Raw genomic sequence first — 25,740 nt, forward strand, 5'->3', positions numbered from 1 at the left:
CTTCTCGCTCGTTCGTTCCGGGTCCTCTCTCTCTCTCTCTCTCGCCCGTCCGTTTCGTCGTCGGTTCGTCGCATCGACCTAAACAATCATACGACCAGACCAAACAATCTCCCGTATCCACGACTCCTTCCGCTCCCTCCTTCCGAAGAGAGACGATCGAAACCGCTAGAAGACTGCTTTTTGATCGAACCTGGGTGGCGGCAGGTCCGTCGAGAGGGGAGGGGAGGTTGGGGGTTTCCGAGCTGGGTGGGAGGTGGGAGGAATTTAGATGTTGGAGGGGCTGTGAGGAGGAGGAGGAGAGGGGAGAGGGAGAGAAAGAGAAAGAGGAGGAGGAGAAGGAGAAAGGGAGTCAGCGTGGGACGGGAGGTTTGAGTCGAGCAGAGCTGGGGAACGCACTAGAGCATCACTCGGCACGAAGCACCGAAGAGGTGAGGAGGGAGGTTGGATCGGAACTTGGCCTTGACGGCTCCGGAGTTTCCGTGAGATCGAGTGACTCGGCCCCAGCTGCATACAACGAACGAAGAACGAGGGAGAGGAGAGGGGAAGGTCAGTTCGGAGGTCGTTCAAAGCTCGAGCTCAAAACGAAACTGAAACGAGAGAAGGGTCAACGAACATAACTCTGATCTTGCTTCCCTTGATCTCACGCTGAGCTCGGTAGACGTAGGCAACCCTCTGGATTTTGATCACGAAAGAGGCGAGAGGTCAGCGAGGGAAGGAAGGTGGAAGCGAGAGGAAGGAGAGTGGAGGGAAACGAACCTTTCCGAGGTAGAACTGAGCCTCCTCCTTAGCGGCAACACCCTCGATCTGGATCAAACTGAAGCGAAGAGCAGAGAAGAGCAGTCAGCCGACTGAATTCTTTGAGTGAATCGAGGTGGATGAGGAGATGTGTGGTGTCGAAGGGAAGCGAGTGAGTCGATTCGAGGTGGTAGGATCAAAGGTCCGACCTCTCCTTCCCTCCCTCGAAGACGTGACCTCCTATAGAGAAGAGAGAGAGACAGGCATGCCAGCGGTGTCCCTCTCTCTCTCTGCTGCTATATCCCAATCCCATCCAACTGCTGCATCCACCCTTGTTCGACCTCTCCCTTCGCGCTGCCAGCTTCGACACCTCTCTCCTTCTCTCCCTTCCTTCGCCGTTCCTGTTTGATCTCGATTATCCTCACCTGGTGTTGGGTCGCGAGTTCCTCTTTCCCCTCTTGTGCCCCGTGATCCTGGCCTTGGCTGTAAGAAGAAAGAGAGAAGAGAGAGAAGAGCAAAGAGAAACGAAGCGAAAGGTCAGCCCAAAACGATTCCGTATGCTTCCCTTCTCGCATGCCCTCCAGCCTGCTACATCCCTCCTAGAGCGACGATTGAAAAGGTGGACGAACTGTAGAGTCGAGTGGATCCCATCTGAGAGCGAAAAATTCGAGGTTTGGGTTGGAAGTTGAGGTAGAAGGAGAGGTTGAAGGCGAGAGGTAGGTGGGAGGAACGAGTTGGAAGTAGCGAGCGAGCGAGGAAGGCGAAGAGGAAAGATTTAAAACAAAAAAGAGGGACAGGGAAGAGGTTAGTATAGGGACCTGGCGTTCGGAGGCAAGAAGAAGAAGGTGGGGGGGAAGTACGTTTGCTGACGGTGTGACGGAGAGAAGGAAGAGGGCAAGAGGGACCCTCAAAACGAAGACGAAAGAGATTTTTCGAGACTTCCCTGGAGGGCGGATTGGAAACACCAAACACAAAACAATCCTTGACCTGGGTTTTTCGAGTCCTAGATTGGAGAGCATAGCAAGAGCGGGTAGTCATGGTATACAGGAAAAATAATTTGACCAAGGAGCAGGGCGAGGAACGAGGGAGAGAGAGGAGAGGAGAAGGAGTCGAGCTCTCCGCCGCGAAGTCCTCTCGTTTCTCTTTCTCGTCGCTCTCCTGAAGATATCTACACTTTTCAAGCGTTCGGATGTCAGTAGACGTATTCGAAGATGCTACAAGGACTTGCAAGAACGACTCGAATTAAGACTATAGCAGTGGGAAGAGCTCATGAATCAACCTCATCTCTCTCTCTCCTCCTCCTCCCTCTCCTCGTCCTCCTTCTCGTCCCCTCTTCTCCTACAAAAGATCCAAAGAAAGAAAAGCTGCAAGTATGTCCCTCCCTCAACGCCATCAGACCCCCTCAGAGAAAAGGATCCAACGAAACTAGAACGCATCTCCTCGAGCGCAACCCTTCCAACCTCCCCTCTCTTGAAAGAAAGGGAAAAGAAGTCAGGATGGAGCTCGAACAGACAGCGTTGTCGAGCGAGGGTGATCAAGGTTGTTCTAAAGCCGCTCCGTTACTCCCAGACCCTCTTGGATGGGTACAAGCGAGGAGTGCATCCCTAAAGGATGCATCGACGTTGGGGAGATCCAAAAAGAGCGAGTGGGCTGAGTTTTCGAATAGAAGGGATCGTTTTCGTCGTCAAGGAGTTGTTGTTCTGCTCTACGTTTCTTCGAACAAAGAGCTTGACAGTCGGGCGAATAGACATATCAACAAGTCTACGATGTACGATGGTCCCCCAAAATAAAAGAAAAACAAAACGAAACCGAAACCAAGAACGAAACTCGTCGCCTCTCACATCCCAGCCAACAACCTCCTCCCCACCTCCCTGTTCCTCTCGCTCAGCCCCTTCTGATAAACCCTCCAGCTCTCCTCGGTCCTCTTCCATCCCAACCTGATCATCTCCTCGATCTCTCCTTCCACGCCCGGCGGGACGCTGGCGATGCGACCGTCCTCGGAGGAGGGGAGGGAGGGAGGCGACCAGACGCCTGAACGAAGGACTTTGAGAGCTGCGATTTCTCGGAGGTAGGAGGGTCGGAGGAGAGTGATGGAAGGGGAGGAGGTGTAGGTGTAGACTTTGCGGATGTGGTGGGTTGTGAGGAGGGGGACCTGTGTGGAGGGGAAGGGATCGTGTAAGAGGGAGGTGAGGTTGGGTTGAGGGATCAGAAGGAGAGGGAGGGAAGAAAAGAGAAAGGAAAGCGTACCTCGCACATGACGGCCATGGCTACACTCGAACTGGCTTGGACTTCGAAGTCTGTTCGTTTCGAACCAACGAAAGAAGGAGAGAAAGAAGGGAAGATTAAAAAGAAACGCGTCAGTTTCGACCTTTGTCTCGTCCTCCCGACGTTTCCCTTTCAGCTCGAGCCTTCCGACCCTCACCCCATCAGAACGGAATGACTCACATCCTCCCTTCTGACTAGCACTGAACGCCAGCAGCGCCACGTCCATCGAGCTCATCAACGCAAAGAAATCCGGGTAGCTCAACCCAACGTGAACCTTGACGATGTGGGCGAGCTTCTCAGGGACGGTGATGTCTCCGTTTCCGGCGAGATGAAGGTAGAACGGAGGGATGGAAGGGTCGTCCTTGATGGGGAGGTAGGTGGTGGGAGAGGTGGTAGAGGAGAGAGGGTGGTAGCCCCAGGGACGAGGATCGGCTGAGAGGGAAGAGAAAACAGAGGGGAAAGGTGGAAGTCAGTTGCGTGAGCGTGAGGTGAGAGTGAAGATGGATGAAGGGATGAGGGTTGAGTCGAGCGATTTGGCGATGAGAGGAAAGGACGGAGAGGGAAACGAGGTCGAGGTCGGATCGAGTGAGAGAGAAAAGAAGCGAGAACTCACCATCCAGCTCCTCGATCAGATCCTGGAAAACACCCTCAAAGTCTCTCCTGTTCGGATCGAAGCTTCCTTGAATGACAGCGTTGGTGAGCATCTCGTTCTTGGCGGGTTTCGTTGGGAGTTTGAGAGGGAGGACGGGGATGTGAACGTGAACGGGGACGTATTCGTAGCCGACTTGATGAGTGTCGGCGGTGTCAGCCCAGAGATCGAAGTGGTAGAGGAAGGCTCGTTTGACGCTGAAAGAGAGAGAGGAGATAAGAAAGGGAGTTGGTCAGAGGGAAGAAGTCGACGGACACGTTCGAATAACGAGGACGCGAGCGAGGAGAAGTTGGGACGACAGAAGGAGAAATACTCACTGATCTGAGATGGGCATGATTCGAAGGGCTCCTTCCTTGACCCAGTCAGCTCCGTACTTGATGAGCCACTCGACGGCGAAGGCGTTGTGGACGATGCAGACGAGAGTAAACTTGTCGTCGGCAGGTCGAGCGAGGTATTGCTTGAAGAGATCCTCCGAGAAGTGTTCCATGCTGGAGGAGCGATCGCACGCCAAGGTAGAGATTGTGCGAGCAAAAAATCGGTCAGCTCGAGCTCGCGATCTCGAAACACACGCGTCTCCCGAAACGAAACGCGTCCCGTCCCAAAACAGAACAACGAAAGCAGCTGCAGAAACTCACTCAATCTCACACGTCCCCAGCACAACCATATCCGCCTTCTTCCCTACATCTCCCTTCACAGCTCCGAAGAGGTCCGTCTTCGCCAGATCTCCAGCAAGCGTCGCTGGATCGTGGTAGGTCTTTCCTGGGTAAAGTCCGATCTGCTCGACGATATCTGCGAATCCCCAACGGAACTCGGCCGCGTAAACTCGAACGTTCTTGGGCGATGGGAGAAGCGATGAGAGGGTGTGGACGAGGGACATGTAGACGTCTAGGGGCGAGGAAAGAGAAGGGAAGCGAAGAAGGGGAAGGGGAAGGAAGTCAGGTTGAGCTTCAGAGTTTGGGATCCGGTCGAGGCGACAGAACGAGAAGGAGAAGAGGTACGACAACGATTGATGCAGCTTTACGCGTGGATCAGAGAGCAGATATGAATTTTGAGCTCGAGAGAGTTGTATCGAAGCTTCACTACTAGCATGCGACAAAGTTGTCGGAGGGACGAAACTCACGACCTCAGCCCTCCTTCCTTCCCTTCTCCCTCCCTCCTGCCAGCCTTCCGTCTTGCGATCCTTCGAGAAACGAACGGGACAGGGGATTACTTACCTTCATGAGCTGTGAAATGACTTGCTACCATAACTCTCCTGTGCTCCTTTCCCTTCATCCAAGGGTGATCCTCGGACCATCGATACTCTCCAGTTCCTGCGTGGTAATTGATTCCTCCCTTGTCTGTAGCCATCAGCCCTCCCTCTCCGAGTCCCCAAACAGGATATGGCGTCGGAGGGAAGCCTAACAGGGATCCTGCTGACGACCAGGATGTTGAGGAGTGGGGAGAGGAGGGGACGGCGGCTTCGGGTGTTGGGGAGGAGGAGGTGAGGGTGAAGAGGACGTAGAGGATGACGAGGGAGCCGAGGGAGAAGAAGGATAACCGAAGAACCCGATTTTGATGGGAAGTTAACGTCGGTAAGCCGGCCATCGAGCGAGATGTAAGAAGTGAGAAAGGCAGGGAGGGAGGGATGGGCGTTGGAAGTGTGAAGGCGACGTGTTTTGGGAGCTTGAGTCTGATCGCAACGACCACCTTCTCTTTTCTCCCTTTTCCTCGCCAAAATGACCAAGAAGAAGGCCAGAGATCCTCTACCGCCTTTCGCTTTCTCGACGTTCTCGGTACCAGGGCAGTGAGTCTCATCTCTGAAGCTTGGGGCCAGGGAAGGAGAAAAGAAGGAAACTCGAGCTCATCCTTCCCTCCTCCTCCTTCCCCTCTTTGCTCTCATTACTCCCCAGAGTGAACATCAAAAACGTCAACTCGACGTACCTTAAGGGGGAGGCTCAGCAGGGTTGGGCCAAACGAGCAACTCCTACCTTCTCAGAACATCAGCAGCAACAGACAGCAGAAGATCTCGACGTTGGTTCTCCTTCCCCTCTGCTTCTTCCTCTCTTCTGCTTCTCTGACCTCTCACTCTCGTATCTTACAGCTTCCAAATGGCTACAAGACGATCGTGATCCATCCCGGTTCCAAGACTATCCGAATCGGTCGAGCTTCCGACTACTCCCCTCTCCAAATCGACAACATCATCGCGAGGAAGAGAAGGTCACCTCTCCTCTCTCCTCCCTCTTCCTCGATGACGAACGGGAACGGTAGTCTCTCGGCTGCTGAGAAAGGCAAGGGTCGAGCATCCGAGGAGGGAGGAGCTCAGGACATGGACGTTGATGGGGAGGAGGGAGCTGCTGTGGAAGGAGTCGAATCGACCTCACCTCCTGCTCCTCAAACTGCTGTTCGTCCATCTCTCCTCTTCCCTCCATTTCTGGAGCTTTTTTTGATATCCCTGGAAGCTAACCCGGGGCACCCTTCATCGCTTCGAACTCTCAGATGGACCTCAAGATCGCTTCTCTTCGACAAACCCTCAATCATCGAACGACCTCGCTCAAACTTCGTCCGCTGCCTCAAGCTCGAGCCTTCGCCGCTTCCTACAACGCTGATTCAGTCGGAGAGTCAGTCGAGGATTTCAACGACCCATTCCGAGTCGAGTGGGATTTGGATGGGAAGGCTCATGGGGATGTAGTTGTCGGTTCCGAGGTGAGTTCAGTCTTCGTTGTCTCCTCTTCGCGTTCTCGTGGTCGAACTTGCTTCAGCTCTCGAGCAGCTCTTCTACGGGAGGAGCTACAAAACTACGAACGAGAAGGTTGGAGTCTGACCGTTTCTCTTCCCCTTGTCCGAATCGCTGCCTTCTGTCTTCGTCCCTAGGTCTACAAGCTCTCGACTTCGATCTGGGATGTTCGGCAACCTTGGCTCGACAGGACCTTCAACCAGCGAGACTATTCCTCTCTTCAGGCCAACGTAGGAGACATGGAAGAGCTACTCAGAGAGGCTTTGGTAGATCAGATGAAGATCGGGGCGAAGGATCTCAAGGTGAGTAGATTCGACGCCTCGTCTCTTTCGTTGAACGCGTCGTTTCCTCCGCTTCTCGAACACACTGAACTGATGGCCACCTCCTGCATTCCTCTTACGTTCTAGACATACTCGGCCATCTTGGTGATCCCCGATCACGCTCCTCAGCGTTACGTTCAGGAAATGACGGAGATGCTCCTCGGAGAGAAGGGGAAGTTGGGGTTCAAGCAGATCTGCATGCAGCAGGTGAGTACCGACTCTTCCGATCTGAATTCTTCCCACTCTCTGTACTCCGATCTCTTCCCTCCCCACGGATTTCTCGATTACTCCCTCAACGAGACGAGATCGTTCTATGCTGACCGACCGACCGACGCGTCCCGTCCCCCTTTTCCTAGGAGTCCCTCGGAGCCACCTTCGGAGCAGGTCTCTCTTCAGCTTGTGTCATCGACATTGGAGCGAGGAAGACGACCATCGCTTGTGTCGAGGACGGAATGGTTCTGCCCGAGACGAGGTGAGTCGGTTTTCCCTTTCCTCCTTGTCCCTCGATGCGGCTCTCCTTCCTGACCAAGAGTTTCCCCTCTTCTTTCCCTTTTTCTTGCTCTGCTCAACTCATTCCTACTCGATCAGACACACGCTCTCTTACGGAGGAGACGACATCACCTCCTTCCTCGCCGTCCTCCTTCGAGAGTCCCACTTCCCTTACAAAGAGCTCGACCTGAGCCGCTCTTACGACTGGAATCTGATCGAGGGATTGAAGGAGAGGTTCTGCACACTTTCGGAAGTGAGTACTCGATTCTGACTCTCCGACGAATCGAACCAATCTCGAGCCTAGTTCTGACCTTCGCTTGTTCAACCTCAGGCTCAAGTTGGAGTAAACCTTTACGACTTCTTCGTTCGAAGACCGAAGAAGTTGACCCAGAAGTTTACAATCAAGACCTTCGACGAGGTCATCCTGGCTCCGATGGTGAGTGTATCGCGCCTTTCTTCACCGTCGCGTCTTCGCCTCCTTGTTCTGACTCCATCCGAACCTTTCCTCGTTCGCAGTGCCTCTTTGAACCTCGAGTGATTGATTTCGACGGGAAGCTGAAGGGACTGTCGAGCTTTGCTTTGCCGAGAGAAGGAGTCGAAGAAGCTGGAGACTACTCTTTGGATCAGCCGGTTCGTCGCTTCCTTCCTCTTGTGTCCCTTTCCCATCGCTGACCTCCCTTTCTTCGACCCTTTTTTTTTCGACGTAGACACTGGCGATGAATCACTCTACCTTCCATCTTCGACCTCCTCCACCGCCTCCTCCGCCTCCTCAAGCAGTACCGGCGCCAGCTCCGGCTCCCATCGCGCTCTCCCAACCCACAACTCCTTCCGTCGAAGCTTCCTCCGTCGCCCAACCTGCTTCAAAACAGCCGATGAACCCTCTTCAACCTCCCTCAGCTTCCTCAGCACCACTGCCGCTTCCTCCCTCTACCAACGACGCGTCGGCTCCCACTTCCTCCCTCCCTCCTCCTCCTCCCTCCATCTCACCCCTCCCCCAAACTTCCTTCGTCCCACCACCGTCCGACGAATTGCCTCTTCACATCCCTCTTCCACCACTTGTCCCACCACCTCCTCCAGCTCCACCAGTAGTGGAAGAGCAGCCTCTCGGCTTCGACATTCTCGAGGAATCGGGCAAAGTGCCGTTGGACGTAGGAATCGTCAACACGCTCATGAGTTGTGGGACGGAGGAGCGAGTGAGACGGATGGCTGGAAGCTTACTTCTGGTTGGTGGAACAGCTGGTCTGCCTGCCTTGGGTTATGCGATTCAGAGTCGGTGAGTAGAACGGACGCTCGAGACGCGTTCGGATCGAGGCTGACTCGTTTCGTTTTCGCTCGCTCAGGGTCCTCCCGATCCTCAACTCCCGGATTCCATCTCTGCAAACGGTCGAGATCATCCCTTCTCCGAGGGAGATCGATCCTAGGCTGCTCGTCTGGAAGGGAGTGAGCGTGCTGGCGAGGTTGGAGAGTGTGAACGAATTTTGGGTTGGTCGGCAGGAGTGGGAGCGGCTCGGATTGAGAGCTTTGCGAGAGAAGAGTTTGTTTTTGTAGTATATCGAAGATCGCTGAGACTGCATTCTCGACGAAAAAGAGAGAAGGAGGAAGAATAGGGCCTAAGCGACGAGACATCGACGAGGACGACTCTCCTCTGCCTCCCTTCTCTTTTTTGCTCGTTCTCGTTTTCGTTCTATATTTGCGGACTCAAGTCAACCAGAGAATCAAGACAGACGTGATGTAGATCGTTTCAAATAGAGAGAAAGGTTTAGAAGGTGTTGAAGCAAAAACAGGGAGGAAGAAAGGAGAGAAGAAAGATAACGAAGCAAGCGAGAACGTCGAAGCGGATCCTACGTGAGATGCGAGCGCGCGAAGGGATGTGTAGGGGACTTTGTGTAGGTTAGGTATACAACGAAACTATATATGCGATAAGGAGAGAAGAAGAGTGGTGGAAGAGGTTTATGCGAAGAGCCTCTTGGTGTAAGAGTTGAGTCCGTGGACTCCTCCCTCGACCTGAGCGGAAGCAGTTCGAAGCTCGAATCGAACGGAACCGTCGGCGACTCCGGCCTTGAGAGCGGTGATGGACTGCGAAGAAACGAAGAAAGGAAGAGAAGGGTCAGCCGAGGAAAGAGAGACGAGAGCGAGAACGAGACGCGTCGAACTCGGACTCGAACGGTGGGGAATGAAGACTCACGGTAACTCCAGAATCCTGAAGCGAGTGCTGAAGTCCAGTGTGAAGGTAAGGCAAGAACTTCTCCACGCTTCCCTTGTCCTGAACGTCTCCGGAAACTCCCTGAGCGACCTTGACGGAATCTGACTCGGAGAAGTATCGAGAGGTAGCGGCGTTCTCGTCTCCAGCGGGAACGACCTCGATGGATCCTTTGCTGATGGGAGCCTTGGTGTGCTCCATAGCCTCCTATGAAAACGAGCAGGAAAGAGGAAAGGAAGAGATGATCAGCTCGAGAAAGCGGAGAGAAGGGGACTCGACGCGTCGAGAACGAGCTCGACGAGAAAAAGAGAAGATGATAGAAGGGAATCGATAAACTTACAATCGATCCCATACCTCGGTAGGTCTTGACCCTCTTTCCCTCGTGGTAGAAGTACTCTCCAGGAGACTCCGTCGTTCCAGCCAACAGTCCGCCCATCATCACCGCGCTCGCTCCCAAACTCAACGCCTTAGCGATGTGACCGATGTTTCCGATTCCTCCGTCAGCCCAGGTAGGGACTCCGAACTTCTTGGCGAACTCAGAGACGGCGTAGACGGCGGTTCCCTGAGGTCGACCGACGGCCATGACTTCCTGGGTGATGCAGATGGATCCGGATCCCATTCCAATTCGAAGCGCGTCGGCTCCAGCAGCGATGAGCATGGCAGCCTGCTCCCTGGTGACGACGTTTCCAGCGACGACGTCGATGTCGGGGTAGGTAGCCTTAATCCACTTGATCATCTCGATCTGGAAGACCGAGTTTCCTTGCGAGGAGTCGAGAACGACGACGTCGAGTCCTGCTTCGACGAGGAGGGCGAGTCTCTCCCTATCGGCAGGTCGAGTTCCGATGGCGGCTCCACAGAAGAGCTGCTTGGTGGAAGGCTTCTTGGAGGCGAGAGGGTAGTTCTGGTTCTTGAGGAGATCGGATCGAGCGAGGAGGGATCGAAGGTTTCCCTCAGAGTCGACGATGGGGAGTTTACCCTTTCGGGAGTCTCGGAGGAGTCGGTTGGCTTCGTCGAGCTTGATTCCGACCTGAGCGACGACGAGATCCTTGGTCATGATGGAGGCGAGGGAGGTGTTGGCGTCCCTGAACTGAACGTCTCGACCAGTGACGATTCCGAGGAGCTTGCCTCCGAGCTTTCCAGTGTCTGAGCGGGTGCGAGAAGGGAAAGGAAAGAGAGTCAGTAAAGATAAGGAACGAGGATGAGAAAGGGAGGGTTGAGAAGGAAGAGTGTGGTTTGGCGAAAGGGGATTCAGTGATCAAAGTGAAAGCATCCGCAAGATAAGGACTTCCCGCTAGGAAGCCCAAATAGGAAGAACGAAGGTTACAAAGTTTGAAGTCTCATCATTAAAGAGGAGACGCGTCCGAAAAGGGCGTCTCTCGATGTGGAGGGTTGTCGAAGGGAACGGTGGGAGGACGCGAAGAAGAGGCGAGCGACGCGAAAAGAAAGTGGAACGAAGGACGAGAGGACTAACCGGTGATGGGAACTCCACAGAATCCGAGCTTGGCCTTGATGTCGAGGACACTAGAGGGAACAATCAGAAGGCGAGGAAGGTCAGCTCGAGCTGAAGCGAGAGAGGCGAGACGAGGGAAGGCAAGACTCACGACTGAACAGTGTCGGTTGAGCTCAAAACGACGGGGTCGGTGATGAATCCGTTCTCGTACTTCTTGACCTTTCGAACCATGGCGGCCTGCACCTCAGCAGTGTTGTTGTGGTGAATCACTCCGAGACCTCCGAGGAGCTGAGCGAGGAGTAAGAAGGAAGAGGTAAGCAAAGGCGAAGGAAGCAAGGCGAGTCAGAATTCGTCGAGAACTCACACCGATGGCGATGGCCATTCTGCGAGAGGAAAAGAAGAGCAGGTGAGTATAGAAGTTGGCGAACCAAGACGAAGGGTCGATATAACGTACTGAGTCTCGGTAACGGTGTCCATAGGGGAGGAGATGAAGGGAGTCTTGAGCTGAACTCGCTTGGTAACGCTGAAGGAGAGGAGGGAGAGAGGGGAGGGAAGGGAAAAGTTGGTCAGCTCGAGCTCGTTCTTTCAGTGGAAGTAGGATCTTCTTCGCTACTCACAAGGTATCAAGGGAAACCTCGTTGGCCTGTAGAGATCAAGGAACGCGTATCGAGTCAGTTCGGTATGATCTTGAAGGGGTGAGAAGGAAAGAACGAACGTTAAAGTTGATGTGACCCGGGAGCATGAGGATATCGTTGTAGGTCAATCCTCCGTTCTTCTGAGAGTCCATCTACGAGAGAGAGAAAGCAGAAGGGAAGAGAGGGAAGTCAGCATCGTAGATTCGAAGGAAGTGGAGCGAGTGAAGGAAAAGGAAGGCAGAAGGAAGGAAACTCACAAGCTCAGAAGCACTCAGCCCGTCTCCCCTCGTGTACTTCTTCAACTCATCAAGAGCGGAAGCAGGGTTGAGGAAATCAGCAGGGTCGAGGAAGGCAGTGGTGGAAGGCATGGTTGGGTTGGGAGATGGGGAAGAGAAAGAAGGAGACTTTAGAAAAGGTGGGATGGGAGTTCCCCCCCAAACGAGTTTCTGGCCCTCGCCCGCTCTGAAAAGTGAAAAAGCACCAAGGCTGTGAAGGGCGGCAGTCTTCGAGAAGACCGAGCGGGCCAAGAAAAGTGATATCTAGATGAACCTCGGAAGCTGATGAAGAGGATCGGCTACTTGAATCGAGCCGATAGAGTCGAGAAAACCTTCAAAATCGACAAGGAAGAGAAAGAGGAGCGGGTGTTCGCAAATCGCCTCGTCCGAACGCGGTCTCTTTGACGGGCGACTCTCGAGCTCTCGTACCGAAAAGCGAAGGACAACAGCTTCCGGATCACAGGTAAGCGAGGGATTCTATACAAAGACGAGAGTTTGACTCGGCCGAGAGCGAAGGAAAGAACACTCGTCCTCCAGACTTCTCCTCTGGCTCCCGTCGTCGTCGAGCTCGACGCGGTCGGACCTTTCTCCTTCGAAGGGAAGGGCTGCCTCCCAGGGAAAGAGGTCAGAGGAAGGTCCAAGAGATTGAATCGTAAGGCTCGTGGGGATGGTAGTACAAAAGAAGGACAGCAAGGGAGAAAAGCAACGAGGGAAGCGAAAGCAAAACCGAACCACGACGCGAATTAATCAACGAATGATCCCACCCGACATCTCCTCTCCTTCGTCGACCACCGTCCTCAACGGTTTCCTATTCGCCAGAGGTTGAACTTCCCAGATCCTCCAGAACTGGTACGAAACGAAGCGAACAAGGAGAGAAGAGTGGAGCGGCGCATCAGTCAAATCGACCTCTCTTCTCCCCGTCTCTTCCCCCTCCTACCTTCAAAAAGAACCTAGCGTAGAACTCACCTTCAAACACTCATCCCTCGCCACCGTTCCAATCATTCCTCCGTCAGGACTCTGCATGCTTCCCAAAACTCTCGAGCTGTGCCCCTCGACCTCCCAGACCTGCTCCTGCTTCCCGTACCCCCAAACTCTCAAGCTGTTGTCCCTCTGACCATGAGTTGATACGATCTCTATCGAGTGAGGTGAGAAGAAGAGGGAAGTGACGGACGAAGGAGTGTGAAGGGTAGACGTTTTGGATCCGGACGAGGAAGAGTAGAAGTAGATGGAGTGATCATTCCTCCCACCTCCGCTGGCGAGGAGGGTAGACTGCCACGGAGACCAGGAGAGAGCTTTGACGGTGGTGGTGGTGTGATCTCGACGAGTCCAGCGATTGTTGACGGGGAGAGGATCGCCTGTTGTGGAATCGACGGAGAGGAAGGAGCCTGAGATTCGACCGTCCCAGCAGTTGACGACGTTGTCGCTTCCACCGGAGGCGAGGACTAGACCGTCTGATCTCCAGGTGAGACTGCAGGAGAAGAAGGAGAGAGGAGGGAGGGATCAGGGGAAGGAACGCGTGAGCTCACCGTGCCGTCCATGGTCGTCTGTGGACTCGGGAGTCAAGAAGCTGGAAGCCAAACGCTATAAGGACGGCGAGGAGAGCCTCCTGGGCGAGAGAGTGGTGGCCTGGCCGAGGGAAGGAGCAGGAAGGGCCAGAGAAGGAAGCTGGTGGTTTGAGGTCAAGCGTCGCTCCTTTCCTCAGCTCTTCCTTGAAGCTCAAGAGTTCAATTTTTGATCCCGAAATTTGTCGTTTCGTTTTCAAGATCTCTGAGAAGGAGCTAGTATGCATAGATAGAGTAGCAGAGCGTAGGTAGAGACTCAGCTGCTACCAGCTCCAAAGTCGCGTCGGACCGTGATCGTCAAGACGCGTCGAATCGCACCGTCTCCCGCTTCTGAAGAGTTGTGAATTCGACTGTCGGGCCCAGAACCCTCCTCTCCTCTCCTTCTATAATTCAGCCTGTCAAGCTCGTATCAGCAAGCTCTCCTCTCTTCCCCAAGCCCACCTCTCACTCCCTCCCTCTCCTCGCAAACTCGAGGCATTCCTTCTCCAACCCTTCCACCCTCCAGACTTCCACTCCAGCCTCCTCGAGCACTCGGGTTCCAAGGCACTGAACGAAATCAGGTGGTTCATTGACTCCCTGCGAACAAGAACAAAGGGGGAGAGCGGTCAGTCTCGACGAACCTCGACGTGCGAGCTCACCTCCCCTCCTCCCTGCTCCTAAGCTCAAAGAAGCACTCACCACAAACACCCTCTTGACCCTATGCCTAGCCAGTAGTCTCGCACAGTCTGGCTCTCCACTCGTCCTCACGCTGCACGGTTCCAGCGTCGTGTAGACGTCGCACCTCTCGAGCACGTCCTGATGCGACCAAGTTTCGCTTCCAGGCCACGACGAGGGAGTTTGGGAAGCGAGGAGGGAGTGAAGGTCCCCCAAGGAGAGCGCAAGAAGCTTGGAGAGAGCTGAGGACTCGGCGTGGGAGGTGGGGTGAGGCGGTTCGCGAGAGTAGCCGGTCGAGAGGAGGAGACCTGGTTGGGCTGAGGAGGAGGCAGAAGGTGATGGCGAAGGAGGAGGTGGGAGGACGAAGGTTGATCCGACGCAGAAAGCTGTAGGCGAGACGATGCATTCGAGGGAGAGGTCCAGGCAGGTTCTTATGTTTTGGAGGTGAAGGGGATCTGGAAGAGGCGGGAGGGAAGAGGGCAGGAGAGGGAGGAGGAAGGGGGAAGGTCAGCTTCGACGTTGGATCGATGAGCTTGACCGCTTCCTCGAGCAGATAGAGAAGAAAAGCTGACCTTGGGTGGTTCTGAGAGGGTACTCTCTTGAGGCTGGAGTGGTTGACGACATGGGAGATGGCGAGAAAAAGTCGTTGTTGGTCGTTAGAGGCAGGAAGGAGAGAGACGAAAAGGGCGAGCTTGACTTCGTGTGGAAGTTGATCTCCGACCACTTCAAGCTCAAGAGCATGTTACCAGCACTTCATCCTATTGCTCTTCTAATCGCGACAGCCCTAGCAGCTCATGGTTTCAGGAAGGGATCGCTTTCTCGCTCTGGAGGTGAGCCCTTCACCTTCAATCCATCTCTTCTTCCTTCGTTGAGCTCGAGCTGACTCTCGATTCTCTTCAGCCGTTGCTGCCTTCCTTTCGGGGTGTGTAGTCTGTTCTGTTGCTCAGTCTATAGACTGGTAAGGCTGCTCACTGAATACATTTGTTCTTTCGCAGCTATTTCTCGCTCGCCAACGACGAAAAGGTCAGCGCCGACGCCCTCTCTCGCTCTCTTCCCTCGTTCAAGCTGACTCGTTTGTCTTCCCTCTCAAGGCCTTTGGAGTCGTCATGATAGTGAGTCTTCTTTTCTATCCAGCGCGATGATGAGGTCTTCCACAGAGAGAAGACGAACGAGCTGAGCGTTGAAGTTTCTCCCTCGCCTCTTCTTCGTCTCACCTCTGCTCCCCCAGGTCTTCTACCTCATCGGCTCAAGAGGTTCGCCACTTCAAGACCCTTCGGATCCGACCTTGTTGTATACTGACTCCGTTTTTGCTCCGGTCTCTTACAGCAACGAAGCACAAAGCCCACCTCAAATCCCTCCTCGAAACGGGACACGATTCGACGACCGTTTCGGGGAACAGGAACGCTTTCCAGGTTCTCTGTAACTCCATCAGTGGGATAGTTGCTGCTGTAGCATTTAGAGTCCTCAACCAGGTCTGTTCTTCGTACACTCGAAAGAGGAGGGTCGTGCATGGGTGTCGGAACTGACGGCTGTTCTTTCTCGTTGAGGGGATGCAGAACAGTGCGAAGAACGCTTGCTCTATCATCGACTCGAGCTCGAATGGAAGTTTAAGTAGAGCACTTATGTTCGCTGCTTTGGGGCGAGTCATTCAACGAACGAGACGAGAAGGGTGGCCGGTTATAATCTCGACGCGTCCTGACTCCTCGTTATCATTTCGTCTTCCTCCGCAGACATTACGCCTGCTGCATGGGAGATACCCTCGCCTCGGAGGTACGTGATTTCTTTTTATCTCCTCAGTCCGTTGACTGATCTCACTTCTCGATGTTTTCTCAGCTGGGAATCCTCGCCGTGCGTCCCGCTCTCCTCTGCCTTCCTCTCCCCCTTCTTTTCGCCCTCCTCAACTCATCTCTCCCTCTCCTTCCAGACCTCTCCGCCTCGTCTCCTCACCACCTTCCGAACCGTCCCACCAGGAACCAACGGAGGAGTGACCCTCGCAGGACTCGGTTTCTCCCTCCTCGGTGGCCTTCTCATGTCTCTCACTCTTCTCGCAACTCTCCTCGTCGAGAGTGCGACCTGTCGAGGCAGTCTCGGTCTCTCGGAAGCAATCGAGATAATTCTCGTGGGAGCTGCTGGAGGTTTGGGAGGAAGCTTGGTGAGTCCGATCTCAGCTTTCCTTTTCGTTCGTCGAAGTTTCGTCGCTCCGGAGCCTGAACGCCCTTGTACTGTGTTTCTACTCAGCTGGACTCGCTCCTCGGAGCTACTCTTCAGAGGACTTGGTACTCGGAGAAGCAGAAGAAGATCGTTACCTCTGCTCCCTCGGAGAAGGAGGAGGGACTGAAGGTCGTGAGTGGGTGGGACGTGTTGAGCAACAGTCAGGTACGCTTTCGTCCTCTCTTTCTTCGACCCTATTCGTAGCTCGTAAGCCGAGGGTTGACTCTCTTATCTCGCTTTCTCGGCAGGTCAACCTGGTTTGTGGGATGGCATCGGCTTTGGCGAGTGGGTGGTGGGGCTTGAGAAATTGAAGGACGGGTCGATTTGATGTGCAGAGCTTTCAGAGGCTTCTCGCTGGATGTCCGAACCAACTTATAAAGATACAGACCTAACTATCGAAGGCAAAGCTCGAGATACGTTCGTCTCATCCTTTCCCCGCCCCCTCGCCTCGCCCATCTACCGACTCGTCGGAAGCTCTACCTCCGCTCCTTGACGAAAAGATACAGAACGACGTAGCTCAACGTTCCAAAGACTCCGATGCATCCAACGAGAGTGGCCACGTCGGGGAACCAGAAGGCCTGAGAGAGATGTGAAACGAAAGGGATGAGCAAAGGGAGGACGAGACGAGAAATGGGGAGGAGTAAAGACGGGAGGACGAACCTGAGCGTGGAATCCGAAAGTCGAAAGGATCGTGGCTCCTGGTACTTCGATATCGACTCCGTACTGTTTTCAAAGGAGAGGATGTGGTTCAGTTTTGAGAAAGAGAGAGGCGAGGAGGAGCAGGAAGACTGACCTTGTGATCCACCAACCGCGTCGACCTCAACTCGTTCACGAGAAGACCCTCGTAAGCTGCGTGGAAGAACGAAAGGCTCATAAAGAACCTGACTGGTAGCGAGGACTGGTTGTAGTTCATGAGAAGACCTCCGAAGAGCAGGCTGTTCGACCAAAACGAGACGAGAAATGATCAGCAACTGCTTCCCTTCGAACGAGAAGGAAGTTGAGACAGTGAAGCTCACTTGTAAAGCATGACCAAACTTCCAACCAAGTTGGCTAGTCCGGTGTTGGCGACGGCGACCGAGATGAACAGCACGACGGTCGCAGCGGCGAGGTTGAAGAGGACAAGGATGAGTTGGAACTTCCAGAAGGCAGCGACGTTTGGGACGAGTCCGACGAGACCGTAGATGATGGTTCCGAGGAGGACCGAGGGGATGACTCGAAGAGGAATGATGTCGAAGAGGACCTTTGAGAGGAAGTAGGCCAGAGGAGAGTAGTAGCCGTTGGCTCTGAAGAAAGCGAAGAAGATGCGTCGAGGTCAGCATCCGTCGAAGGACGGGGAAGCGACACGAGGAAAATATGAGAACGAACCGTTCACGCATGAAGAGAAGGCGCTCGTTGGCGAAAAGTCCGAGAGAGGTGAGGGAGTTGAAGGCGAAGAGGGAGAGAATGAAGAAGAAGAGTCCGAGTCGGTTTCTGCGAGAGAAGGAGGTCGTCAGTTCAAGAATCGAAGCTCGACGATGGATCGAGTAGGCGATAAAGACGTACTGGAACGACCCGAGATCCGATCCAATACCTCGATAGAGACCAGCACACAGGACTGCAAGGGAAGAAGTGATAATCGATCAGCAACGAAAGGGAAGGACGGAGATGGAAAGGAGAGAACTCACGAGCGACGACGATGCTCATGATGAAGTGACCCGCCATCAGCATTGGATTCCGGTAGAGGTTTTTGAACGCTCTGCCCGACAGGATCGAGAACTGAGTCAAGAAGCTCGCCCTCTTGTACCCAGTCAAGACTCCTCGTTCTCCCGCTCCTCCGTTCCCGCTCTGATCCCAAGCCGCCGTGTTCCCTCCTCCTCCTCCAGGTCCATGTCCGTTGGCTCTCAGCCCAGCGATCTCGGCTTTGACGGTCTTGGCGACCGAGCTCGACTCGAACGAATTGATCAAGGCTTGGAGCTTTTGAGGAAGAGCGACGGTGGGAGTTGGGGAGAGGGATGTCGACGACGAGATTCCGAGGATCTGAGCAGCCTTGTCCTTCGACTTCTTGAGGAGAGAGGAGGAGGGCTCGTCGGAGTCGGTGGAGGTAGGAAGAGGGGCGTTGTTGGAAGAAGAACTCGAGGGAAGAAGACCTGATTCGGCGTCGACGGGAGTCGCGTCGGACGAGTCGACGAGATTGGTGAGCGTCGCCGCCTGAGCGTCTCTCCTGTCGTCCGACGTCTGCTCTCCTCCAGCTCGCATGGTGAGATCGACTACGAAAAGGGATGATGGTCAGTTTCAAAGCGGAGAAGCTCGAAAGGCGTCAAAGACTCACTGAGGAAGTCGGCGATGTTGAATCCAGGAGGACACGGGTGACCGATCGATTCGAAGTACTCCTGACACTTCTCGTAGGCTCCTGAGTAGACGACCTGACCCTTGGCGAGAAGAACGAGTCGATCGAAGAGAGCGACGATGTTGGAGCGAGGTTGGTGGATGGTGAAGACGACGGTTCGGTTGTAATCTCGAGCGAGGGTGACGAGGGATTCGACGACGTTGAAAGCGTTGAAGGAGTCGAGACCTAGAGAGAACGGGTCGAAGATGAGCTCTGATTGGAGAAAGAAGGGGGCAAAAGATGCTACTGACCACTTGTGGGCTCATCGAGAAGCAAAACCGAAGGAGACGTGACGAGTTCGCAAGCGATGGAGACTCGACGCTTCTCTCCTCCCGAGATCGATCTTCGACCTGTTCGAGAGAAGATATATATAGTCGGCCTCAACGACATCGAAGGGAACTCGTAGAAACTGAAACGACTCACCAGACTCCCCGATCCTCGAATCCTTGATCCCCAAGATCCCCAACTCCTGCATCGTCTCCAGCGTCCTGAACTTCTTCGCCTCCAAGCTCATATCCCTCGGCAACCTCAATAGCGCCGAGTAAAGCACCGTCTCGTAGACCGTCAACGTGCTCATCAACGTGTCCTCCTGATCCACAAACCCAACCACCCTCTTCCACTCCTCCCCTCCTCCGTCCTCTCCTCCGCTGATCTTCCGTCCGCTCACGAAGATCTCTCCTCCAACCACTCCCCTCTTGGACTTGTGAGCCAGGATATCCAGCAAGGTAGATTTCCCTGCTCCCGATGCTCCCATGATGGCCATGATCTGACCTGGCGAGACGGATCCGGTGATGGACGAGAGGATCGGTTTCGAGGACGCAGTGTAGGAGAGGTTGGAGAACTGAAGAGTTGCTGGGACGTGATCCGACATGAGTTTGGCAGTTTCCTCGGCGGGAAGGCGAATGGATCCGAAGCCTCCAGTGTGTTTGGGAGCTCGACCGAGGTACCAGAAGACTGAAGGGAAGGAAGGCACGAAAGGAACGAGACGCGTCAGTCGAGTTTTGACGAAGTGTCGAAGGACGTTGTACTCACGAAGAGCACTTCCGATGACGGCAAGCCCAACTCCAGCAGCACTAGCAGCTACCCAGATGCTGTTGTCGGGTTTCGCAGGTCTCTGAAAAGTCGAGAACACGAGAGCTGGAGTCAGCGAAGGAGGAGGGACGAAGAGATCGGGGAACGAGGACCAACGACGTAGCCTGGAACCATCGTAGGATGCATGCACTCTCCACTCTCACACTCGAGAGTGATGAAAGGGTCTCCGAAGATGTCGCTGATGAGCTCGTTCATCGCAGGCTCCTTGAACTGGCAGCCTCGACCGGTTTCACACGAGAAGGTCGCAGGTCCTCGAATCTCCTCGGCGAGGAAGTCGTCGATGCTGTTGAATAGAAACGGGAAGGTCAGCGAACGTCGATTCATTGACTTGGGTTGGAGATGATGGTGGACTCACTCTGAAAGGAGGGTAAGGAGGAAGAGAGAGCGCAAGAATCAGCGACGCGTCTCTCGAGAGAAAAAAGGAACGAGAAGTACTCACTAACGCTCCCATTCTCTCCACACAGCATCCTATCCGGTACACAATCACACCTTATCCTTTCGCACCTGTACTCCGTTCCGTTCGTCTCGTGCGAGGTCGTAGCCTTCCAGTCGCACTGATCCAAGGTGCAGAAGAACGACTCGACGGACGCGATCCAGAACTGGAAGTTGCAGGTCTTCTCGGCGGGCTTCTCCTCGTCGTCGACTTCGTTGAGGATGGCCAGGGAGAGAGGGGAGAGCGAGGAGGTAGAGGATTTCGTGGGAGGGAAGACGGTCGAGGCTGGTCCTTCCGAGCAGGAGAAAGTGATCTGAGGTTTCTTCCCTTCGAGCTGTTTGATGATCGAAGGGTCTGTAGGAAGAACCGATAAGGGATGAGATTAATTACGGAGATTAAAGGAGGCGAGATACGGATGAGAGCTGGACTCACTGGTAACATCGCACATCTGGTAGTTCTGTCGAACGACGTTCCCTCCCTTGAAGCAGGTGAGGTTTCCTTCGGGTTCTCCAGTCGAGTAGTCCCATCCAGGGATTCGGAATCCGGCACAGGCCTCGTCGGTCTTGCAAGCTGTTGGGATCGATCGGAGAAGGAAGTCGAGCGATCAGTTTGAGAGCTCAAGGACGAGGGAGAGAAAGGCAAGAGAGGGAGAGGTCATGACGAGGAAGACGAACTGTTGCAGTTAACTCCTCCCCAACCCTCATCGCACTCGCAGAGCTCTCCGTCCTTCCGTTGATGACGTTCAGCTCCATCGGCCAGAGAGTCGCACACTGTCCAAAGGGGGCGGGATCACAGGGAGAGTCAGGTTCGAGCTCAACGGAGGAAGGAGGGCTCAAAGGTGAGGTCGGACGAACGTGGCGTCAAACAGTCCTGACCTCCCCAACCAGCTGGACACTTGCACTGGCCATCGAACTGGTTGCACTCTCCGTACTGATAATGAGAAAGAGCGATGTGTGATGAGCTCGAGTCTACGGCGAAAGAGGAGAGGAGGAAGGGAGGAGGACGGACCTGACCGCAAGTGTAGCGAGGAAGGAGACAGTTGAAGCATTCACAATCCTCAGGCTTCTTGGCTGGGTATGAACAGAGGCAAAAGAGGGGATAAGTAAGCGTGTCTTCTATCTATGAGCTTTGAGGATCGTGAGTACGAACGAGGGATTGCCTTTGTGGGACGAGAGGGAAGGGAGGAGCGAGGTCAGCTTCGATCGTTTCTCTTTCCTTCCTCCCCATCTCTCTTCCTTCCACCTCAGCAAGTACTCACGACATCACCACCCCAGCCTGAGAGAGCGCTGATAGGAGCGTTTCCTATCACTTGAAAGGACGAAAGAGACGAGTTGGTAGTCCGAACCGATCTGGAAGAGGAGGAGGTGGGGGAACGAGCCAGAGCGAGGGAGGACGACGTCGCGAGCAGGAAGCTCAAAGGGAGGAGCATCGTAGGGAGTGAATAGTTTGGGATTGAACCCAGGGTATTGTCGAGAAGTTCTGGGGTTGAAGATTCGGTAGGTGGAAGAGGGAGGGGGGGAAGCAAGATGTAGTTGGGGGAGAGGTGAGGTTGACCGGTCTTGGACGACCTGAGGGTTGGGGCTGCGAGATCCGGAAAGCGCGTCGCTAGGGCAAAGCCTGTTGCTCGTTTCTGAACACGTCTTTCTAGAATGGTATATGGGGTGTAGATATCGATGCGAACCAGCACGAAAAGCGAGAAAGCCGATCTCCTTTCCAGCAACTAGAGCATCTTTCCCTCGACGTCGTCGTCCTTGCTCTCGACACGCTAAATCCCTCCTCCTCTGCGCACTCTGCTCCTTCTCTTCCTTCTCTAATATCCAAGAGGAGGTGCTACTTGAGCATGATGACCATTCAATCAGAGGATTGCAGACGGAGGTCGCTGAAACGGAAGTGATCAGAGAGAGGGAAGAGAACGGAGACGTCGATCTCAGGCTGTAGCGGGACGATGAAAACCTGTTCGAGACGAGATCAAAGAGGGGAAAAAGCAAGTAGTAAGGCCAGCTAAGTTTGAAGACAGAGAAGGATTAGATAGGGATAGCAAAGACGTGAGATGGAAAGAGGGGGGTCAGGGAATCCTCTTTGAGTCTTTCATCCACGCAGGTTCCACTCTTCTTCTTCGAGGAATCTTTCAAAATGATTCTGACATGAGTGAATCGAGACTCTGAAGCTTTAAAAGCGAGCGAAAGAGAAGAAAGAGGGGTTCAAAGGAGGCAAAGTTGGTTTGGGTGTTTGAGACGCGTCCGTTGGTTGTCGGTCGCTCTTTCTCGCTCGAGACAGATCTCCTGGAGGTCCCGAAACAGTTTGGAGGAGCTCACGATACTAGGGAACAAAGGTTCCGTGACTCAGCCAGTCCATCGTCGCATCTCTCGGTCGTTTCGAAGGGGAGGGGAGAAGGGGAGAGAAGACGAGACCATCCTTGTGCGACCCTTTGGAGGCAAGGGAAACGCGCAGCGCCCAACTAGAGTCTCTTTCATCGTAATAAAAGGTGACAGATGTTGAATGGAGCCGAGTTGGTCTAGAAAAAAGAAGCTCGAGAAGGGAAAGAGTTGGCCGACTCACGACGCAGGTCGAGAGGAGGAGAGCCGACTGTCGATGGGCTGTTTTTGGCTCTGGAACCTACTTGACCTCGGAAAGAGGAATTCTACGAGATTCTGACGCGTCATCTGAGAGGGAGGAAGTTGAGGAAGGGTTGGACAAGAAAGAACGAGAGTCGAAAAGGCGACGCGTCTCCGTCCTCACCACGCAGGTTTCGAGATGAGTGCTGCTACTGGTCTTTGCAAACATGAACTCTTCGTCGATGAGATCCTCGGTTGAAGATGAAGACATTGTTCAAGTGGGTCGAGGTGGGAGGTGGGGGAGGTTAAGGAGGAAAGCGCGAAAGGAAGCTCGTTTCGAAGAGGGAGCGAATCTCTCACCCTGTCGACAACTGTGTACTATTATGAGAGAAGAAGCCAGATCATGTCTGTGCTCCCAAAGTCTATAAGGAAAATCTCCCAAAGTCTCTTAGCGGATCAGTTCTCGAAACCCTCAGCTCCTCTTCTTGCTCATCTCTTCGAACCCGACGACGCGTTCCTCTCCCTTTCCCCTCTCTCCCTTCCCGTAGAAGTCTAAGAAGAGCCTCGTTATCATACACCGACCCCCGTAGTAGGAGCCCTATAAAAGCAAGCGTACAACCCTCGACCTACTGTAGTCGCGTCGAGTGTAAAGGAAGAAAAATCGAGTCGTGACCGAAACCGAAACCAAAAAGCAGACGAGCCTCCTCCTTCCTCCCTCCGAACACTAAGCGAAGCTAAGAGAGCTTAAGCCGCCACCGACGAAGCAGGAGCGACCTCGACCTCCATCTCAGCACCAGCAGCGGGAGCTCCCCATCGCTTGATCTCCTCGGTTCCTCGTTGACGGTTGTCCGGTTTGGCGAGTCCCCAGGCGAGGATGGATTCCTCGGGAGTGTGGGCGGGCTGCTCGAGGGTTTTCAGTCGACGCCTGGAAGGTGAGGGAGGTGGGTAGGAGAGACGGAGCGGGAGGGAGGAAGACGGGGTAGGAGGAGAGTGGAAGGAGAGGTCAGGATTGAGGTCGTCGGAGAGGGAGGGGAGGAAGTGAGAGAGGACGAACTTGTGGAGCTTGGACTTCCAGTGGGTATTCAGGGCAGCGTCGGTCTCCATGTACCTAGAAGGACGGATGGAAAAGGGAAAGATAAGTCAGCGAAAAGTCCTTCGAGAGTGAGGACGAAAGGAAGTGAGGTCGACGTCGAGGTGAAGGCGAGAAGGTCTCGAGCTCCCTTTCAGGCTCGCAAGAGAGCATAGAGCTTCCGGATTGCTAGCTGCATCTCGATTTGACATCAGCTGTCCCCCCTTCTCGAAGCGAGTTCGAGCGACTGCTTGATACTGGCCGGCTTCGACGAGAGAGAGCTTCCACTTCGACCTTTGCCCTCCCTTCCTCCCCTTGTGAGCTCGCTCTCTCCTCGTCCCTGCATCCCAAGCCCAGACCACCCCTTTCCGAGCTCCCAGAAGCGATGTCCAGATCCAAAAACTCACCTAGCACACTCGACACAGTACTGAAAGAAGGACAATCCCAAAAAGGTCAAAGGTCAGCCCAGCCGCTCGAGCTCCTCCCTCTCTCTCTCTCCCTCCTTCCTTCCCCCTCCTCCCTCTCCCCTCCACCCGTCACCACACCTGAACACCGATAACAAACAAGCAGGAAGCTGTACAAGTCTGTTTACTCACATGCTGTCCGAGTCCTGGCTTCTCCTCGTCGATAGGCTGAGCCTCGAGCTTTGCCCTTCCCTCCTCGGTCAAATCGAACTTCTGGATAAGATCCAGATCTCTCTTTCTCACTCGAGTTCGGGCAGCTCGGTGTACATCTCGTTGAGCTTTGTGGACACTGGAGATTATCAAGAGAGTACGAAAGGGAAAGGAAGATGAGCTTGAGCTTGAGCTTGGGAGGGAGGTGAGGGAGGAGAGGAGAGGAAGGAGAACGAACCGGGAACGACGCAGACGACCCATTGCTGGCTTGTAGGGAGCTGAGGGAAGAAGCGGGAAGAGCAAAGATGAGCTCGGTGTGTGCGGACGGAGGAGAAGAAGGGGCGAGGGAGAGTGGGGAACCTACGGGAAGGAAGGAGGGGAGGGGAGGGGAAGGAGGAAGGAAGGAGAGGGTGGTGGTTTGAGGTCAACCAATTCTTCACCTGCGCTTGAAGGAAGGGACCTCCGAGTTGCGAGAAAATCTTGCTCGAACGCCTTTTTCAGACGGACAAGACGCGAGAACGAGAGTAAGCTCGTACGGAAGTGAAAGAAAATCTGACATGGATTCGAAGTGGGGAAAGCAAAAACGACAAACGACTCCCTCCCTCCTCGACGACCTGAGACGCGTCCTCCCCCAACCTCCTCTCCTCAAACCTCCTCAACAACGAGAACCCTTCTCTAATCCGCTTCCCTCTCCACAGAGGGTCGAAGTGGCGGGGACCTTGAGAAGAGGGAGGGGAGGTTCGATTGACTTGTGGAAACGTGAGTCGTTTCTTTCGCGACCTTAGATACCCTCAACCTCTTTTTTTTCAACTCAAATTACTGACGCATCCTCTCTATGATCTGCTACAATGCAAATCAGTTCGGTACTGCTCGAAAGGTTCTTGCTCTTCGTCTTCTCGGACGACGAAAGGACGCGTTGAACGATCTCGTGCTAACTTCGGGCTTCCTTTCCTTCCTCTTCTTCTCTCGTCTACCAGCACATCAACGATCGAACTGGCGACTGCACAAGATCCAATGCTTCAAGCCGAGCTGGTGAACGAGGGCCTCTTGTAGGTCTGGACGGTCGTAAACTATTCGACCAATTCCTCAATCGCTCGTCTCCTCTCTCGCCGACTTCTCTCCCTTTTCCCCTTTTGCTCCGAAGCTGACAGTGTGTCTCTTCTCTTTACGACTCCTTGCAGATACCCTGCCGCTCTAGCGAGCTTCCTCCCGTCTCGCTGCTCGGTCCTCGCTCGACGACGACACCGCCTCGACGCGTCGTTCGGTTCTTCGCTCTTGCTCTCGGTGTGTTGATTTCGGAGAGAAGGGGACCACCTTCAGGATATCTTTGGTCTTTAATATTTCATCTATCATATCGCTATAACTCTGACTGAAGAGAGAACGTTGGTCGAAAGGAAGAAGAGCGACGAGCGAGTCCGCGAGAGCGCAGGACGACAACCACTTCGATTCGAAAG

The 25,740-nt window shown here is 54.2% G+C and overlaps 8 protein-coding genes across 8 annotated transcripts; 2 read left to right on the forward strand and 6 right to left on the reverse strand.

The window, feature by feature from the left end:
• Positions 1–264: 264 nt before the first annotated feature.
• Positions 265–1,386, reverse strand: BDY24DRAFT_414253 (eL33 family ribosomal protein; the record flags this gene model as incomplete). Its single annotated transcript, XM_076643280.1, has 6 exons — positions 265–280; positions 397–504; positions 614–672; positions 757–814; positions 1,161–1,218; positions 1,365–1,386. The coding sequence occupies 6 exons, from the start codon at positions 1,384–1,386 to the stop codon at positions 265–267; spliced, it is 321 nt and encodes a 106-aa protein (XP_076497705.1).
• Positions 1,387–2,470: 1,084 nt separating this feature from the next.
• Positions 2,471–5,329, reverse strand: BDY24DRAFT_385586 (uncharacterized protein). The gene is made up of 7 exons (XM_076639985.1): positions 4,864–5,329; positions 4,285–4,534; positions 3,967–4,137; positions 3,614–3,846; positions 3,181–3,432; positions 2,983–3,032; positions 2,471–2,887 (listed from the first exon to the last, which is right to left on the reverse strand). Exons 1-7 carry the CDS (start codon positions 5,231–5,233, stop codon positions 2,573–2,575), a joined length of 1,641 nt encoding a protein of 546 aa, XP_076497706.1. The 5' UTR covers positions 5,234–5,329; the 3' UTR covers positions 2,471–2,572.
• BDY24DRAFT_361005 (uncharacterized protein) lies at positions 5,330–8,744 on the forward strand. Its single transcript, XM_076637868.1, has 12 exons — positions 5,330–5,432; positions 5,539–5,659; positions 5,730–6,029; positions 6,125–6,331; positions 6,500–6,664; positions 6,770–6,889; positions 7,039–7,154; positions 7,271–7,424; positions 7,503–7,607; positions 7,688–7,801; positions 7,879–8,444; positions 8,512–8,744. Exons 1-12 carry the CDS (start codon positions 5,365–5,367, stop codon positions 8,717–8,719), a joined length of 2,244 nt encoding a protein of 747 aa, XP_076497707.1. The 5' UTR covers positions 5,330–5,364; the 3' UTR covers positions 8,720–8,744.
• A 142-nt stretch (positions 8,745–8,886) lies between these two features.
• BDY24DRAFT_385590 (IMPDH/GMPR family protein) lies at positions 8,887–11,947 on the reverse strand. Its single transcript, XM_076639986.1, has 10 exons — positions 11,714–11,947; positions 11,537–11,608; positions 11,439–11,464; positions 11,276–11,344; positions 11,186–11,204; positions 10,973–11,109; positions 10,843–10,892; positions 9,712–10,514; positions 9,357–9,578; positions 8,887–9,247 (listed from the first exon to the last, which is right to left on the reverse strand). Exons 1-10 carry the CDS (start codon positions 11,822–11,824, stop codon positions 9,122–9,124), a joined length of 1,635 nt encoding a protein of 544 aa, XP_076497708.1. The 5' UTR covers positions 11,825–11,947; the 3' UTR covers positions 8,887–9,121.
• A 1,556-nt stretch (positions 11,948–13,503) lies between these two features.
• Positions 13,504–14,614, reverse strand: BDY24DRAFT_409349 (uncharacterized protein). The gene is made up of 3 exons (XM_076642818.1): positions 14,520–14,614; positions 13,972–14,402; positions 13,504–13,869 (listed from the first exon to the last, which is right to left on the reverse strand). Exons 1-3 carry the CDS (start codon positions 14,569–14,571, stop codon positions 13,738–13,740), a joined length of 615 nt encoding a protein of 204 aa, XP_076497709.1. The 5' UTR covers positions 14,572–14,614; the 3' UTR covers positions 13,504–13,737.
• Positions 14,615–14,669: 55 nt separating this feature from the next.
• On the forward strand, positions 14,670–16,513 carry BDY24DRAFT_385594 (DUF92 domain-containing protein). Its single transcript, XM_076639987.1, has 12 exons — positions 14,670–14,777; positions 14,848–14,869; positions 14,943–14,970; positions 15,039–15,059; positions 15,176–15,200; positions 15,274–15,419; positions 15,504–15,586; positions 15,678–15,717; positions 15,781–15,795; positions 15,872–16,099; positions 16,186–16,323; positions 16,407–16,513. The coding sequence occupies exons 1-12, from the start codon at positions 14,687–14,689 to the stop codon at positions 16,467–16,469; spliced, it is 900 nt and encodes a 299-aa protein (XP_076497710.1). The 5' UTR covers positions 14,670–14,686; the 3' UTR covers positions 16,470–16,513.
• Positions 16,514–21,613, reverse strand: ADP1 (putative ATP-dependent permease ADP1). The gene is made up of 19 exons (XM_076639988.1): positions 21,307–21,613; positions 21,198–21,207; positions 21,057–21,118; positions 20,903–20,978; positions 20,723–20,818; positions 20,481–20,618; positions 20,055–20,402; positions 19,712–19,899; positions 19,556–19,637; positions 18,947–19,477; positions 18,775–18,873; positions 18,467–18,709; positions 17,823–18,404; positions 17,701–17,752; positions 17,524–17,628; positions 17,175–17,441; positions 16,952–17,093; positions 16,819–16,881; positions 16,514–16,736 (listed from the first exon to the last, which is right to left on the reverse strand). Exons 1-19 carry the CDS (start codon positions 21,475–21,477, stop codon positions 16,635–16,637), a joined length of 3,357 nt encoding a protein of 1,118 aa, XP_076497711.1. The 5' UTR covers positions 21,478–21,613; the 3' UTR covers positions 16,514–16,634.
• A 1,246-nt stretch (positions 21,614–22,859) lies between these two features.
• Positions 22,860–24,702, reverse strand: BUD20 (Bud20p). The gene is made up of 6 exons (XM_076639989.1): positions 24,651–24,702; positions 24,525–24,564; positions 24,269–24,425; positions 24,080–24,099; positions 23,658–23,711; positions 22,860–23,528 (listed from the first exon to the last, which is right to left on the reverse strand). Exons 2-6 carry the CDS (start codon positions 24,545–24,547, stop codon positions 23,348–23,350), a joined length of 435 nt encoding a protein of 144 aa, XP_076497712.1. The 5' UTR covers positions 24,548–24,564; positions 24,651–24,702; the 3' UTR covers positions 22,860–23,347.
• Positions 24,703–25,740: the final 1,038 nt, after the last annotated feature.

The sequence above is a fragment of the Mrakia frigida genome (genome assembly GCF_051309035.1).
Source record: "Mrakia frigida strain ATCC 22029 unplaced genomic scaffold BDY24scaffold_11, whole genome shotgun sequence".
Classification (NCBI taxonomy): domain Eukaryota; kingdom Fungi; phylum Basidiomycota; class Tremellomycetes; order Cystofilobasidiales; family Mrakiaceae; genus Mrakia; species Mrakia frigida.

What these genes read in the sequence shown, in the direction of transcription:
- BUD20 (XM_076639989.1), bottom strand. Translation starts at nt 24,547, where the DNA reads ATGGGTCGTCTGCGTCGTTCCCG. An exon ending in GGTCGTCTGCGTCGTTCCCG is followed by an intron (nt 24,426 to 24,524) that starts GTTCGTTCTCCT and finishes GATAATCTCCAG; the next exon opens with TGTCCACAAAGCTCAACGAG. An exon ending in TACTGTGTCGAGTGTGCTAG is followed by an intron (nt 23,712 to 24,079) that starts GTGAGTTTTTGG and finishes CCGTCCTTCTAG; the next exon opens with GTACATGGAGACCGACGCTG.
- BDY24DRAFT_409349 (XM_076642818.1), bottom strand. Translation starts at nt 14,571, where the DNA reads ATGTCGTCAACCACTCCAGCCTCAAGAGAGTACCCTCTCAGAACCACC. An exon ending in CCCTCTCAGAACCACCCAAG is followed by an intron (nt 14,403 to 14,519) that starts GTCAGCTTTTCT and finishes CGCCTCTTCCAG; the next exon opens with ATCCCCTTCACCTCCAAAAC. An exon ending in GGGTCAAGAGGGTGTTTGTG is followed by an intron (nt 13,870 to 13,971) that starts GTGAGTGCTTCT and finishes TCTTGTTCGCAG; the next exon opens with GGAGTCAATGAACCACCTGA.
- BDY24DRAFT_361005 (XM_076637868.1), top strand. Translation starts at nt 5,365, where the DNA reads ATGACCAAGAAGAAGGCCAGAGATCCTCTACCGCCTTTCGCTTTCTCG. An exon ending in CTCCTGCTCCTCAAACTGCT is followed by an intron (nt 6,030 to 6,124) that starts GTTCGTCCATCT and finishes TCGAACTCTCAG; the next exon opens with ATGGACCTCAAGATCGCTTC. An exon ending in TCGGGGCGAAGGATCTCAAG is followed by an intron (nt 6,665 to 6,769) that starts GTGAGTAGATTC and finishes CTTACGTTCTAG; the next exon opens with ACATACTCGGCCATCTTGGT.
- ADP1 (XM_076639988.1), bottom strand. Translation starts at nt 21,477, where the DNA reads ATGCTCCTCCCTTTGAGCTTCCTGCTCGCGACGTCGTCCTCCCTCGCT. An exon ending in TCAGGACTGTTTGACGCCAC is followed by an intron (nt 20,819 to 20,902) that starts GTTCGTCCGACC and finishes CCCTTTGGACAG; the next exon opens with TGTGCGACTCTCTGGCCGAT. An exon ending in CCAGATGTGCGATGTTACCA is followed by an intron (nt 20,403 to 20,480) that starts GTGAGTCCAGCT and finishes TTCTTCCTACAG; the next exon opens with ACCCTTCGATCATCAAACAG.
- BDY24DRAFT_385586 (XM_076639985.1), bottom strand. Translation starts at nt 5,233, where the DNA reads ATGGCCGGCTTACCGACGTTAACTTCCCATCAAAATCGGGTTCTTCGG. An exon ending in ATCATGCCCATCTCAGATCA is followed by an intron (nt 3,847 to 3,966) that starts GTGAGTATTTCT and finishes TCTCTCTTTCAG; the next exon opens with CGTCAAACGAGCCTTCCTCT. An exon ending in TGCTAGTCAGAAGGGAGGAT is followed by an intron (nt 3,033 to 3,180) that starts GTGAGTCATTCC and finishes CGAAACGAACAG; the next exon opens with ACTTCGAAGTCCAAGCCAGT.
- BDY24DRAFT_385594 (XM_076639987.1), top strand. Translation starts at nt 14,687, where the DNA reads ATGTTACCAGCACTTCATCCTATTGCTCTTCTAATCGCGACAGCCCTA. An exon ending in CTACCTCATCGGCTCAAGAG is followed by an intron (nt 15,201 to 15,273) that starts GTTCGCCACTTC and finishes GGTCTCTTACAG; the next exon opens with CAACGAAGCACAAAGCCCAC. An exon ending in CTTATGTTCGCTGCTTTGGG is followed by an intron (nt 15,587 to 15,677) that starts GCGAGTCATTCA and finishes CTTCCTCCGCAG; the next exon opens with ACATTACGCCTGCTGCATGG.
- BDY24DRAFT_385590 (XM_076639986.1), bottom strand. Translation starts at nt 11,824, where the DNA reads ATGCCTTCCACCACTGCCTTCCTCGACCCTGCTGATTTCCTCAACCCT. An exon ending in CGGGTCACATCAACTTTAAC is followed by an intron (nt 11,465 to 11,536) that starts GTTCGTTCTTTC and finishes TGATCTCTACAG; the next exon opens with GCCAACGAGGTTTCCCTTGA. An exon ending in TTCAGGATTCTGGAGTTACC is followed by an intron (nt 9,248 to 9,356) that starts GTGAGTCTTCAT and finishes GTTTCTTCGCAG; the next exon opens with TCCATCACCGCTCTCAAGGC.